Source organism: Streptopelia decaocto, assembly GCF_964273445.1.
Source record: "Streptopelia decaocto genome assembly, chromosome: 3".
Classification (NCBI taxonomy): domain Eukaryota; kingdom Metazoa; phylum Chordata; class Aves; order Columbiformes; family Columbidae; genus Streptopelia; species Streptopelia decaocto.
Window position 1 is genome coordinate 23,890,753 of NC_138656.1, and position 16,161 is coordinate 23,906,913.

At 42.8% G+C, this 16,161-nt stretch overlaps 1 protein-coding gene across 1 annotated transcript in view; it reads right to left on the minus strand.

The window, feature by feature from the left end:
• Positions 1-10,669, minus strand: part of PROX1 (prospero homeobox 1) — a gene marked incomplete at its 5' end in the record, with an annotated part of 36,548 nt that extends 25,879 nt beyond the window's left edge. The window contains 2 exons of the mRNA XM_082048486.1: positions 2,310-2,449; positions 8,953-10,669. Of these exons, the coding sequence (XP_081904612.1) occupies positions 2,310-2,449; positions 8,953-10,669 (1,857 nt within the window). The remainder of the gene's footprint in view (positions 1-2,309; positions 2,450-8,952) is intronic.
• Positions 10,670-16,161: the final 5,492 nt, after the last annotated feature.

Sequence of the window (16,161 nt, forward strand, 5' to 3'; positions counted from 1 at the left end):
GGGGAAGAAAAAAGAAAAGCACCAATATTTAACTGGTGTAAATCAGCACGGCTTCCTTGGTTTCAGCACAGCTACACACATTTACTTTCCCTGAGGGCCTGGCCCTGATATTCAAATTGTTCCCAAGCTTTATTCTCCTATTTAAATTTCTGAAATAAATCACCGCGTTAATACAGTTTCTTTTCATTTTTAAGGGCAATTAGTAATGAAATTAAATACGATTGCTTCAAGTATTACACGTTACGCATACATCTTTATTAATACAGCCACGATCTTCAGAGCCAAACATTTGGCCAGCGCAGCACATGGGAACGTCTCATTAGGGCACCTATTTACATATGTGTTCTCAACTCACGGGCGAGAGCGTTCCGGCAGCAAGCAGCAGTCCACATCGGCACCAGTGGGAGACACCTGCTTAAACCACAAGGACGTTCTGGCTCCGTTTAGGCAAAATTATGTCCTTTCGTTTCCATAAGTAGGAGCGGTGAAGCTAATGGGGCCGCACGTGGCGGAAAGGGGGAGCATCCTTTGGCCGGAGAAATTGCAAACAAATGCTGAACACTTTGAAGCGTTTAAGAGGTATGGAAAAGCCCAAGAAAAGATGGATGTATCTAATATTTATGCCACCAGTTCTGTGGTGCCACTGACTCTGCATGGCTGTCACGTGTCCCCTGGGAGATGGCTGCATTCGCTTTTGGGCAAATGACCCCATCCCACACTGGTGATTTGTACAGCACTTCTTGGGTTTCTCCTGCTGCCATACAAATGGAAGTTGGCACAAAAGCAAATTTCTGCATATTACACAACTCTGTCAGAAGACAAAGTCACCGTGTGCGTGCAAACATGCAAGTGCAAACACGCAAGTACACATCTTCTAAAAAAAGAGGAAAAAAAGCAGCGATGCCAGGGAGAAAACCCATCCCTACCACACTGTACCTGTCTCTGTGCAGGGCAGCAGCAGGGCAAGAGCCTCCCGAGCGACGCTGCCAGGGCTACATCTGGCTGCAGTGGCTCCTCGGAGCCACGTCGCCCAAAATGCTCCCTCCGATTTTTCCATCCCAGGTGGATCCACTCTGAGAGCAAACCCTCCACTTGGCCCGCTGCACCATTCACGGCTTTTTTTTGTGTGTTTAATGATTCTTGACCAGCCATTTAGCCTGGGAAGTGCCTGTATTACTTCCCCTCCTCCTTTCTATAAATGTTGTTGCCAGCCGCTTCGCGCACGGCATTGAATAAGAGGAACCTCCAAGGGCACGGCTGTGAGGGGCAGGAGCGTATTGAGACGTGCAAGTGCATGCGACGTTCAATGAAAAAAAAATAGCTGGAAGAACTGCCAAGAAACTTGACCAAAGAGAACTGATCAGCAGAAATTGGGCCAAGTTCACAAACCTGTGGAGTAACCTTCCACCAAGACCAGAAAAACCCCATAACCCAAAAATGATTAAAAGCAGGATTTCTGTAATTTGTTCGGGAGAGGGGAATGTAACAAACTAATTTAAGCTAATGTAATGTTTATAAAGTTACTTAGATAATGACACCATGTATGCCATTATAATCATTAAAACCCAATCTATTTTTTTTAAAAAAAACTTAGATGATTAACACAAAATCAAGTTGATGTGAAGGAACAATTACTTTTAGAAAAAAAATCAGGAGGTCCTAATATTCTGTAGAATGAGGGAGGATGCAGCTGTATGTCGACAGCTTTCATATCCTCATTTGAATAATGTGGCCTGAATCTGTCACTTTATTCATCCTCCTTATGCTCAGTGTACTCTGCATCAACAACAAATTAAGTTGTAAATAAGAGACAATCATCACTTTTGTTTTTAAGCAGCTTCTGCATGGAGAATTTCAATGTACTGTTTCTTTTTGACAGAAAGAAAGGGATTCTACACTCTGCTTATGTAAGCACAAATATGAGGAAACCAACCGAAATGAAACAATAAGGGAGCACTTGAGAACTGCTCCAAAATGTTCTTGGAAGTACATTTCTACCACCACAGAAATCTCATTTTTTAATAGGATATGTATAATGAAAACTGTTTCATTTACTGTAATAATTATTCTTACTTTGCTCTGACAATTCAGTGATTTTTTAATTTTTAATTTAAAATCCTTCAACCTCTGCTTTCCTCATCTAGGCGCAAGCAGGGTACACCTCAACAGGAAGAACAAGTGAATAAAGTCAGCTGTAACCTTTGTGTACCCAGAAATATTATTAATCTCTAATACGATAACATAATACCTCTTCATGAGCAACTATAGCATGCAGTAAGAAGGGGTGGGGGGGAAAGAAATTTTCTTACCTTTACATCTGAGAAGTAGGTTTTCAGCATATTGGAACTTGGGTACCGGGTGTAAAAGAACATGAGCTTGGCCTTTTTCAAGTGATTCGGTGACAAGCCTTCCTGCATGTAGGATTGAATTAGTAAAGGAAAATGCTGTTCTTGAGAACACTGTTTCTGAACATACAGAGCTAGCGAAGTTCCCCCTTAAATACTCTCCAGTCCCCCAGACTACAGGAGAAAATATTAACACTTAAATTGTTGCACTGTCATTTTCTGTAAGATAGCTAAAGGAGAGGCATGAGGCCACGTAACTTAAACCTTGTATTTCCTACCAGTTTTGGTGCTGGGACTTGGGAATCTTGCAAGTTTACAGCTTGTGTACCATATGTATGTTCACTTGTTGCTAAGGAAACAAATGCATGAAGCATGTGCCGCAGAAAACTTATCGGAAGCTTTTTCTCCCTCTCCTTTGCAATTCCAGCTAAAGTTTCCTTTTCTCTCGGTATTGTACCACTTGCACGAAATAAAGCTAATGCATGCAAGACAATGGAAGGTGCTTCATCATTTTGAGCGATGTTTTATACAGGCAGCACGTTTCACCTGTTTCATTCGTGTCGATAAATTTTAACGTCTTGAGTAACTCTCTCTAATCTGGCGGTTGCTTTGCTCCAGTGGCTGCCTTGCAAATCAAAGCGAAATTCATACCAGGCAGAGCCCCTCTGCCACTCAATCCCCCCGCCACAAACTTGTCGCCTCCTGATTTACACAGTTAACTCCTCGGAGAACGAAGCTGTATTTGGGGCTAACCAATCAATAAATGTGGGCTAGCAGATCAATAAATGGCCACTTACCCTATAAGGCAGCCTATTTATCCTGGAAACATCATTACCTTTTAGATCTGTAAACAGAAGCAACGAAAAGAGTTCCCAAGGGAATGTGAAGCTAACCATAACAATCTCGGCTTGCTGATTTTTCTCCCAGCTTCTTGGCTCTCTTTTGTGTGCTGCGTGCTAGGATGGCTCTGGTCACATCTGTGCCGCAGGCTGGCCCTGCCATTTCCTCAGCAAATTAATGGCTTTATAATTTATCAGAAATGAAGATGCACGTGGAGAAAATCAATGTGGCCCCCACAAGGTCAATTAAGGGTCCTTCCCAGAAGCTTCTCTAAGGACTGTTTCTCCTAAACACAATTGTTGAAAATTTCACTCGGTTCACACCTTATAGTGGGGGGGAAGGTCAACCAAGTCGACAGATGCGCTGCAGCCAAGGTGCCTCTCCCACCTTACGGCTGGGCGCACGTCAGCACAGAACATCTCATTCCAGGCCTCGAGACGGGAAACCCAGACTGATTTTTATCAGCAGGCTACTGATGATTAGCTGGGCTTTTTCAGCAGAATCCTTTTCCTCTAATTTGTGAAATCTACTGAAACCCTCTCCCTTTATTTCGGTTACAAGGTTCATTTTTAGATTGGAGAAATGTAGCATGCAAAAATAAAAGTCCTTGACAATATTAGTTTAAAAACCTCTTATTATCTGGAAGTACATGGAAAATGGCTCAGCTGAACTTGCATTTTGTTTTAGATGCTTAATGATTACAAAGAAGATAATTTATGACTGACATACTTCTTGTGCCAAGAGAAGAGTTGAAAGAACCTCCAGTTACCTCCATTAGACTGATAGAGAAGTCTAAAAGAGCATTACACTCTGCAGTGCCATCTGTCAAAATACGTAAGTGAAATAATAGTAGCAAGCTGTCACCTATTGCTTAGTGATAAGAGTTTTAGACAAATCAAAACTTCTATGCCAGAAATCCATTTTGTTATGCGATACTTTCAGGAAAGTGGGGGTCTGGAGGGGAGCTCCAATAAGTAACAGACAAAAAAGAAAAAAGAGAAGAATCCTCAGTCTCTTTAATTTGGGATTCCTCTGATGCTGACAACATGTAAATATTGGGTTTGGTGTATATTCTCTTTCAGTGTAAGCTCAAAGATGGACTTAAACTTTCAAAAAAAGCTCTCATATTTGCTGGATTTAAGCATATTAGACAGTTGTCTAAGCATTTGGATTCCTTCTGCATTTAGGATTTTTAAATGTTTTCTGCTCTAATGCCAGAGGACATTGATACTGAGTGAAACATGTATTAAAGAGATGTTCTGAGATTCAAATTCCCAGAAATCCATTTTTTATTAAAATTACACTTGTTCTTAAGCACTTGGCAGCCTTAAAGCGATATCAAATATGCAACAAATCTGTATATCTTGATCCTAAGGTTAACGCTTTACTCTGATAAAAGATACGATCTGTAATAATCTAGCAAAAAATAGTTAATGACAGACTTAAGAGCAAAGAATTAGATAACCCATTGCTATTTCAGAAAAAACTGAACTGACCAATTGCTTAATTTCCTTTTTAAGTGCTTGGGCTGAAAAGCAACTGTTCTTCCAAGAAAGCACTAGCTGTTTCCAGGATACTTACACACGCACAATGACTCATGATGAAATAGATTCAGTAAACATACAGCTGTACCGAACACGAGCTAAGCCCCATTCAAGGCCAGGAAAGAAAACGAGCACAAATAAATATTAAGGAGGTAAAGGGAGGAGGGGTGCCGAATGGAACGCAAACAAGCTCTGTCCCAGCAGCTCGTGTGGCTCGCCTCAATTCTCTTAGCTATAGCTTTGTGAAGACAGATGACATTCAATTCTATGGGTAATGCAAAACAATAACTGCTGAAACTTGAGCCAGCTGCCAGGTGTAAAAAAAAAAAAAAAAAAAAAGAAAAAGAAAAAGAAAAGGAAAAAAAAATGAGAGAAAGTAAAGATGATAAATCCATAAATTAATGAAAGACATCTGCTCGGGAACATAAAAGATCAGAGGAACAGTGTACTGCAGCTGAACCTGAAGCGGTGTTCAAACAACCTGAGAGTCCCAGCGTTGTGCGTTTACACAGCACAACGTCGCCTCACCTAACGCAGCAGCAAAAAGGCAAAACGCTAAGAAACAGGAACGGAAAGGCTGGGAACGAAACATTTACACGCTCGTGTGTTTTAACCGGAGACGCACAGGGGTGGCATCGCACAGCATTTCGCTCATTTGCACTTCAATCCTCCCAGCTAACGCTCTTCTTTTGCAAAAATTATTTGTCAGCAATGATCTTTCACTCCTGTTCCTCTCAGCCTGAGCTCCCACAAATGCTCTCACAGGCTTTTGTAGCCCAGACATGTATTGAGCTGAAGGAAAAGAGGTAAGAATAGGCTGCATCAGGTAAAAAATCAGCACCAGCAAAGCCAAGCTGCTCCTTAGGTTACATACACCTCAGGTGCTTTTAATCAGCAAAGCTCCAAACAGCTGTATCTCAGAGCATCTTCAAGACCCTACAAACAACAGGCTGGCTGCAAAATGTTTGTTCATCGCCCAGGTTTTATCAACAGCACGGAGTTATCCAGCTTGCTGTACACTCATAATTTTTTTTTAAGTTTAATTAGTTTAATTCTAGTCAGATGTAATAACTCCTCATTTCAAAATGTTGTAATTCACTAATTATAGCTTTCACATATTGGGACTGTGAAACCCATTCCAGTTGGATTGGAATTCTGTTTAAAAATAAATAAAATTGTAGAAAGTTTCACTAATGTTTTAAAGCCCTCCTGCCAGGGAGAGCATGCTAAACTTTTTCACCTTTACAGATGTTTTAACAGCACACAAACTACTGTTATGCTTCAATTTTGATCTATGCAAATGTTTTGGGACTGAACAAGGCTATTTTTCTTGAGATGCAAAGAGGATGCATGACAAAGGAAGACCATGCAGAAAAACGATTTGCTGTCTGTTTCTTTTGGAATTTGAATAAAACTTAATATTTGATTAAACAGATTAGTTTGCAAAGATACAGACTGCATTCATGACTAAGATGGGAATTCATGCTGCAGGTGCATCTTATCTTGTTTAGCCACATACACAAACATTAACCATTTCCTTCTGCAATTCAGCAAAGAACCATCAGATATATTCTATGGGTGCTGGTTAAAAAACAACAACAACAAAAACCAAACCAAACCAACAGGTTAGTTCAGTGTTTTAGCTTACTACTAAAACCTGAACTTGGCTGTATCTGCTAGTCTTATGGTCTCAACCTGGCTGTATTGTCCAGGAAAACAGATATTGCTTTCTACAGGGAAGAAAGATTTGCTTCTCTTGAGAAGTATATTCCCTATATGAGCACATTCAACCATATCAAATAAAAGTGCCACAACACAATCGGCCACAAACCAACCACGCTTCTTCATACTGCGCCTTTCCCTGGAAACTGTAAGCTACCTGGACAAACAAGCTGCTGCTAGAAAAAAACACCCATCCCCACAGCAAAGCCGTATACCAGGGTACATGTTGTGTAGAAGTGCTATTTAATGAACCTGTTTGTCCCAACAGGTCTGTATCTAAACCCAGATCAGGCTGCAGCCTGCAATAGCACCTGGGTGGGAAAGCCAGGGCGCTTTCTCAATGGCAGGGGAAGAAGCGAGGTGAGGATGGAGGAAGGGAATTGCTGGCTAAGCCTCGGAGCAGCAGGAGACTCTTACATGCCTGTTTCGGCAGAAGCAACAAGATCCGTTAGCGACGGAAATGGGGAGACACGGCAGGGACGAGGGAGAAGATGCTGCATGAGTGGAGAGGATCACGTGCAGCCCTAGAACTACTCCTAGTTCACACACTTGGCATTTGTCACCTCTGCTCACTCCTCGCACAGGGTAGGAGAACTACTTTTATACAAAAACAATTAGTATGCTACTGTGCTGTTTGGTAGAAATTACTTAATTGCTCTGGCCTGAGTCTTTCCCTCAGTTGCTGCTCCTGCTGACCTCAGGACCGCTTTCCAAGCATCACAGCTTGCATTTCAATATGCAAGAAAGATTTTTGGTTTGGATCTCCAAAAGTAACTGGCAGTAACTGCGAGCAATGCTGGTGTTAGACTGACTCCTCCATTTTGCCAGACAGCATATACGGCAAGGTGAAGACTTCCCTGCTACCGACGCAGCGAGAGATCCTGTTTTGGCAAAGAGGTCCCTCAAACATCATGTTTGCTACCAGCTGGCTCTTGAAAGCACCAACAGAAGGTGCTTTCCAATTGGGAACCCTTCCCCCTATAGAAATGGGACTATTCATACAGGTCAGAGAGCATCAATTCTTGACTCAGGCTTGCCCTAAGTTAGATCAAAGACTGGTGGTAACGGGCTCTGGACCTGCACCACCTGTTTTCATCCCAGTGGTGCCCACTGACATGGGAGGGATGGGAAGTCCACGGGGCCCACAGGTTTCGAGCCCTGCCAGCACCATCCTGAGGATTTAACACATCATCATAAAATGTAGTTAAATTTATCTGAAACCACAATGGTTATTAACCGCCTAGAAAACACCCAGTGATGGAGCACAGCCTCATGCATCCACCCTCTCGTGATATCCCCGGAAAGGGGACAAGTTCCTCAACATGACCACCATTACTCAGGGAGGAGCAGAACTATTCAGTCGCAATTACTTTCATCAGCTGGGGAACGAAATTAGCTGCATCTAAGGCTCTGTGCTTGTGCTGCTGCCTTCTGCTGGGGTCTTAGAGCTGGGATAAAAAGTCAATCTACCCTTCATTCAAAATCCTCAATTTCAGCATCGGGCAGGCATGCTATGTTGTTCACTTTTAATACAAGTCTATTTGGAAAAAAAATCTTTTGACCAAAAGGCACATTAGGGGAGAAGATGCAAGGAGCAGGAAGTGTTATTGCTAAAAGAGAAGAAAAAAAAAATCTAGTACTAGTTTCCAAGGGAAAAAAAAAAAAATCATTACTATGTCTGGATATTCCTAAATCAAGACAGAGGTGTATTTTTTTCCTGTAGCTAAAGCCTGCTATTGAGCTAAAAAGAGATTTTATTATCTTCCTCTTTTTTTTTTTTTTTTTTTTTTTTAAAGCAGGGGAAGCGTCCTGTAAATTTAATACAGCTGAAGTTTTATATTTAATTGTTCTCTCTAGCTTTCCAAAATAATTTGCTTTGTGTATGTTAGGACAAAAGATTTCTGTGTATGGCTGAACAGAGGTTAATCATGCATAGCAGGCAGCTGCACAAGGGCTGAGGAACAGACCTCTGGGTGGGGGAAAGAACTTGATGCAGCCTGAATATATCAGTACCTGTGTCTTTTGTGCTTCGTTTCTCTTACGTGCTTGAGAGCTGAAGGCTCACAATGACCACACCGTGGCTCTCTGAGAGCCCCAGCCATGACACCATTAACGCAAGTTACAAGTTGACCTGGCAGGGGAGGGAAAGGAGGTGGCCATGGCTTGAATGGTTTTTAGCCAAGGGTGATGGCCCCTCCATCACCTCCCTGCCTGGGGAAGGACCTGCTGGCCCAGGGAAACCCACTGGCCCTGTGGTCATGGGCTTGCCTCAGTTTCTGACCCCACGGGATGGTCTAAAAGGGTTAGGGAGGGCAGGTGGGTATTTTATGCAAACGCTGTTGCTGAAGGAGTGCTATCAGCTAACACCCGGTGTTGCATTTGGCCTCGCCAAGCCCCCCGCCCGCCCTCCCAGGAACACCCTGGGTCACGGACATGGCCCCTAGTCCTCTCTCGCCGGCCGCTGCCAGGTCATCACTCATCTTTTGAAAAGGATATTGCACTTCCCGAGTAGGGCGAGATTTCGGACATGTCTTGCAGGTCGCCGCACTCGGACTTTATGAGGGACAAGGAGAGGCCCTCGGCAGCGCTGGGGGGGTGAGCTGGCGAGCAGGGGTGGTGGTTCATGTGGTGCGATGACATCTTGGTCCTCAGGCTGGTGGTCTCCCGGGTCAGGTCAAGGGATTCGGGGGAGGCGCGCTCTTTCCCCGGGAAGGAGGCCGACGGGGCGCCCAGGGGGCTCTGGAAGGGGTAGGCCATGAGGGGCAGTGGGAAGGGGTGGCGGAAGGAGGAGGTGGAGAAGCCGGCGGTGGCCGAGAGCGGGGACTGGTGCAGGGAGGCATGATGGCCGCCGGCCGGCGGGGCTGAGGCGGACTGGTCGGAGGAGTTTTTGCGGACGACGAGGGGCAGCGCCTCAGTTTGGTCGGTGGCGCCAGGCATGGGGACGCTGCCGAAGGTGTCGAGGGGGTTGGGAATGATGACGTCCCCAAAGCACTGAAGGCGCTGGTTGGCCGTGTGGAAGTTGTGGTTCTCCCCATTGACGGCGAACCTCGCCTGTGGGATCTGGAGAGGTGGGAAGACCTGAGGAAGCTGGCGGGAGGGCTTGGACGAGAAAACTTTGACCACCGTGTCCACAACTTGTGACATGGCGGTGTTGAGCTCCTGCTTCAGCGTCTCAGCCAAATGTTTGCCTTCAGGGTGGAAGGCATTTGGCCCCTGCTCCTTCTCCTTGGGACCTTCTCTTTTCGGCTTGTTCTCCGCGATCTCCTGCTCCCGGATGAGGGCCCGTGCCCGGTCGATGAACTGTCCCGGGTCCAGCTCGCACATCTCGTTGTCTGACCTGCCAACGGAGTCGCCGGCCCTTGCGTCCATGGTTTCGGAGCGCATGCTGTCTTCAGACAGGTTGCCATCTTCATCATTTTCAGAGTCGGTGCTGTCGTAGATCTGGTAGAACTTCTCCTGCAGCTGGCGCAGCTGCTTCTGCATGTCCTCCAGCTGCTGCTTCAGCTGTCTGCGCTCCTCTCGCTTCTGCTCTTTCCTCGCTGAAACCAGCTGCTGGAAACTCTGCTGCTGCTGTTGTGGCAGCTTTTGCTTGCGTTTGTTTTCTCTGTAACTTTCTCGGGGACTCACAGACTGCGGAGCTATTTCTCTTTCATTTTCACTGCCCCTTAATGCCACGCTGGGGGAATGGCTCATACCCCGAATTATATTCTCAACCCGGGCGCGTTTAGCTCTCAGGTGCTCGTCGCATAACCGATCCACATCAAACTGGCTCATAGTCGGCCTGCCAAAAGGGGAAAGACACTCTTGGGGGCTGTCTCTTGAAGAGTTGCTGCATACATCCTCCTGATGTACTTCTGAGCCTGTACTAGAGAGACCGCTGGCTTGGAAACTGGGCTCCGTGCCACCATTTTTGTTCATGTTATTTTTCAACAGCTGGGAAATTATGGTTGCTCCTGGAAAAGGCATCATGGCATCTTCATATGAGTTCGCCCTCTTCAGCAGCTTGCGGAGTACATTTGACTTTTCCCCATCTGCATGCTGCACCACTGAATACTCGACATCCTGCTCTGAACCTTGGGGATTCATGGCACTAAAAAACGTTGCTCTTGCCTTTGCAAAAAATGCAGATGCTGTCCCTACCGTCCTTTTCACTCCAATGTCAACTCTTCTTCTCTTGGTTTGCCTGCTTAAGAGGGCTGTGCTGTCATGGTCAGGCATCACTGGACTGTTATTGTGCCATCTTCAAAAGCTTGTCAGCTGGGCTCAGCTCAAGAATCCTGGGACCCTGGCCAACAGAACAAAAGGACTGATGAATCATTTTCTTTAAATTTCTCCAAATTTCCTGACCTCAATCCTGAATAAAATGCAAAATGCATAGGCTCTGGGATTTATGGCACATTACAATTATTGCAATTTATTATGCACTCTGCTTGAAATGAAACATTTTTAAATATTTCTGCTCCACTGGTTTAAGATGGATTAAGATTTAAAAAAGCAAAAACTGCTTAAGCACCAGTAATATGATTCTCTTGCACAAATGCCTAAAATGATACTGTTTATCTTCAGAAGAAAGAGTAGATTAGAAGAACACAGCCTCTGACAACCAATTGATTAAATTTAGGGCATTGAGATACATGTTACAAAAGAAGATGAAAGTACTCCTTAGTTAAGATTTATTGTTAAAACAAGAAATTGTATAAAATTTGGATTAAAAAAAATCAATTGCGATGTAAAAACCATAATTGTAGTTTTGCTTTTTAAAGAGAGATAAAACTAGTAAATAAACATTCGAAGGTCAAAACAACAACTTTCACTTAATTGTAGGTAGGTTAGTATGTGTGTCTGTGAAAGGCAAGGAAATCATACACACATTTAGGCTTGCACTGGGGAGAGAAAAAAGCCTCTCTTAAATCATTAGGGAAACATTTATTCAGCAAAGCAAAAATTCATCAAAATATTCTATGGTCGGGATTATAATATTTACAGAGATGTGACCAAATAAAGGCCAAAATGTAGTTCATTAATACAGCCTCATAGGTATGAGTGACTAGCCATGACAAGGTTTTGAATTCCCCATACATTCCTTCTCTTTTCTTAACTCATATTCTCCAAGCAAGCCCCACTACCAAAGGCTGCAGATCCTGTATTTCGTACACTAAAATACATGATGATAATTTTTTTTTTGCAGAGCAGAAATGAGGCATATTCAGTGTCACATCTCTCTGCTTTAGAAAAATCTCCAAGAACAGTATCTCAAATGCCCAGTGAAGCCCCTCTTACATGTAATATTTTCAATACACAGAATCTTATTTCCTGTGACGTGCAGAAAAGATGAGAAAAAACAGGGAAAGATGAAACAAATAACATCAATCAGCTGCGTGAGAAAGGAAGATACCTTCTCTTTATATGAACTCTCATTGTTTCCCAGGAACACAGCATAAAAAGATAACACACTTCCTTGCATTTTGTAAAAGGCTCTTGACATAATTTGTGACTTATTAACTAGTGATGCTAAACTCACATTGCACATAAAGCACTAGACACTCTTTCCTGTTTCTTAAAATCTAACACTGAGGAAAATTAAAATATTTTTCATGCGACGCTTATCTAATATTAAACTTTACATTTGCTTAACAGAGCACAATCTTCACAATAACAGGGTATATTGCCAAAGGCAGCATGCAGACTTTTTGGAATTGCTCCCATCTCTTTCGGTTCACCTGTAAAAACATCTACGTGCTCCCTAGGACTGCATCTGTGGCTAGTTTTAAAGAATGACTATCCATGCAAACAGGCATAATTTCAGCATGAAATAATCTGTAAAATCAAGACAGTAGTCAATGCTTAGTTTGCAACCAGAATGAAAAAAAAAAAAAAAAAGAAGAGAGAAGGGCTTTTAGTGCTTCAAAACATTATGTTTATTGTGTAGCCTTTGCCCACATATTCTGGATGTACTAAGAGAATTTTCAGAGGTTTGGTGTCAGAGACAGTTATGCAAGGGACATGATGTTTGTTTACACTACTGGCTCCTTGCATATAGGAAAGCAAAGAATTATTAAAAAAAAATAATAATTAAAAAATGTCATGGATTCAGATGGGAAATCCAGAGCCTTACACTGTTATCAGGACACTGCCTTCAGAGATCATTCCCTATCAAGAAGCACATTAAGCAAGTGGAGTTTGGAGACCTCACAGTAATAATAAAATAACAAGGACTTCTGTTGCAGGGGCCAAGTTCTACCACCTGCACACCAGGCAGCATCATACCCTGCAAGCAACTCTCCTGGAGTCCAGGGATACCAAAATTCTGGTACATGCGAGTGGTTGGATCAGGCCCTGCTTGGCAGTACTTGTCGTAAAAGGCTGTCTCCTTCTTGCTCTGAATTAATGCAAATGGAGTTTTTCAGGGGGTAGAATCAGGCTTTTACAATTAGGTCTTAATCTAAAAAAATATCTGAAGAGCTGGATTTTCAAAAGAGTTGTTTTTGTAAATAAACAGCCAAGTCCTCTGGGGGTGGAAAGGGACAACCACCACCAATACTGGCACAGAATAAACCAGGGTCAAGGTTGACCTTTCAGTCTGGTGGGGTTCATTTGAATGTGATATAAACTAATTGCAAGATAACCAAAAGAGCTCTTGCTTACTGCACATAAGATATTCTAAAGGCATTCTGTGTAAAGGTAATACTTGCCAATGGGGAAAATAAATAAATAAAATTTAAAAACCCACACAAACCACCAACACTGAAAACCTTCATGCTTTTCCTTCCTTTTCTGTAGTCGAGCTATGCTTGATTGAGATCCAGGCTCACACCAAAAACCCCATGTCAGGTTTCAAGCTTTGCACGTTTCCCAGCAAATTCGAGGTGCCTGACCACTGTTTTCCCTCTCTCTTGCCCAATCCCAACCAAGGACACGCATGGGGAGGGCTTGCTGTACCCTTGAGTCAGCAGCTCAGGAAATAGGCTGTCCTGCGCCAGGTTGGAAGGTCATTGCCACGCATCCTTCCTCCCCAGTGTCCACTTTCCTCTCCCTGAGCCCCCATACCAACAGCTGCTCCTCAGCCCATTCCTGCCACCGCAAACACGCGGCAGGAGGTGCTCCGGAGCAGTGCCCCCTCCTTCCCTCGCTGGAAGCTGAAAGCATCGGAGTTATCGTACACTTAACCTGGGTATTAAGCAACATCTCCCATTTGCCCTGGTGTTATCCCGAGACCACAGACTGCCAGCTTTAAGGCTTACGTGCCTTTCGGCTTAAATATGAGAAATAGTTCTACTTTAGCCTGATAAAACAGAAGGGGTATGGAACAGCCAGTTCATATTTCAGCCTCAGAGGACCAAAATCTATTCACACCTCAAGGGAAGTGGAATGGCACATACCACGGGATGCAAAATCCCAGCCACGACAGGTAGATTTTGAGACTAATTAGATTAGAACTGCATAAACAAGGAACTCTTGGGGTAGAAAAAATAATTAAGAAGTTTGTGGCCTTTATGTAGTACCAGTACTTGTCTGCCTCCACATTGTCTCAAAACTGTATTTCATACATCTACTGTCTCTCTATGGCTATACAGAAATATATAGCTAGAAAGATAGCTTAAGTTGTCAAGATCTATGTAGAAATCTTCAGAAGCACCATTTCTTTCCGAGTTAGAGAGTTTAAAATTTGTGAAGGTTAAATTTGCCTTACACGTCACTTTCAATACTCCTTGCATGCCAAGTGGAGTTCATGTTAAATCCACCCTCCACATCTTGAGCCTCAACTCGCACGATGCGGCTTTCTCAGAAACTGAACATTTTCCATGTCTGTGTAATTCAAAAACGCAGCAAGGGCCTCAGCGCTTTCTAAGTCCATCCATGAACATAGCTTACAGTATTTCATTTACAAATTTACTTTCGAAACTTTTGTTTAAGGAGATGTGATTAAAATGTAGCTATGAATAACCTCTTAACAGCACAGCAGCTACAGACATGGGTTTACTTCTTATCCATCTGATACGCGTTGACATTTTAACTGGAAACAGATTAATTATTCTAGGTATCAAAGAGTTACTGTTAACAAACCTTTGGCTAGAATGGTCTTCAGAAAGGAATATGATGTCAGGTATTTAACTGCACTCATTACAAATAAATCAATTAATGTAATAAATTTTGTTAACTCATCTTGATCTACAAAGATGCTGATCATTTTCTCCTAGATTAATTCATACACCTATGAGATGCAAAGGAGATGTAAATTCAAACTCACCCTCCTCAGCCACTTTGAAGGACGCTAGCCTAACCTAAACAGCCATTAAATACACAGCAGTGAAGTGCTAAACCTGACGAATATTCATGGCTGAAGTCAAGGAGATATCAGTTTATAGAGCTAAAATTGTTCCTATCTTTTCACAAGCTGATTACTTTCTTTGGTCCAGCATCTGCCTGCTTCATGGCAGCCCATTACGCCAATACCACACAGGAAATTTAACATACTTCTGCTAATAGAAATATTTAGATCTTTCACTCTAAAGCCTTACATGGGGTACAGCTTTGCCAGAATCAGCCAGGAAGCACAGGACAAAAATTATCCCAGTCAACAGCATTTCACGCACAAAACCGCAGCTAAAATCCGAAGAACAGATGACATCTATTCACGATAGATCTGTTCAGCGCTAAAATCACGTCAGCCGCTAATGAGAAAGTACTACCTTTCTGTATGGCTCTGACACAAGTTTTCGTAGGAGAAGGGGTTATCTAACTCCCTTCACTGAGATGTCTAATCAAAGAATTCGAAACAAGGCAGAAATGACGAGCAAGTATTCGTGCACTAACAACTACTCCATCAGGATTTCTCCATAAGAAGAACTAATAATTAGAGTCTGATTTACTTCAAAATTATGCTACCTGCTCTTTAGCCTTAAAGAAAAAAGCCACCCTTGTTTTATGAACCCGGTGATACCCAGGGCCCAATCCAGTAAGGTATCCAGAAATTCCTGTGAATGCCAAATATCCTCAGTGCCCATTGACTACAGGGAGAACTGACAGAGCTCCTTAACAGGACGGATTCGGCATCTCATTAGTTCAGATCTTTATTTTGGGGAGAAGCAGGGCCCTCCCTCACATATCTGTGATCAGCACTGCTTGAGCATATTCTTTGAATGAGAAAAAGAAATTGAGCTGCTCAAGGTAAAAAAATGAAAGCATTTTTTTCCTCTCAAGCCAATTTGGTCCTTGTTATTTCACTGATCGTGAAGAAAATAACTCCCATGGTCTCTGCACAGAGAGAATACTGAAACGCTCGCAAGATTCCTACTACGAACTCAGCCCAAGTTTTCCAAGATATTTTTCCATGCTACACGATGTCATTAAATCACAATTCTTGAATTAGTTCATCTAGCAGCTAGGCTGTACTTTGAGACAGAATAAATCATGATATAGAGACTACATATTGCAGTATTTACAATTCTGCCCTGAATCAAATTAAACTCCAATTTCAAAATGTGTCCATTCTTATGACTATCTTAATTTATCAAGCGATCATAAAAAAGACAAGCCATATAAACTGAGAGGCCTCGGAGTTCAACTGGCAAGAACATTAACTGTATAAACTGACAGCGCCATTCAGCGAATGTAAGATACTTCACAAAATAATTTAATAGGCAGCTGTTAGCAAAAAGTATATACATTGTACTTTTTATCACATATCAACTCATGAAATGTTGATACTC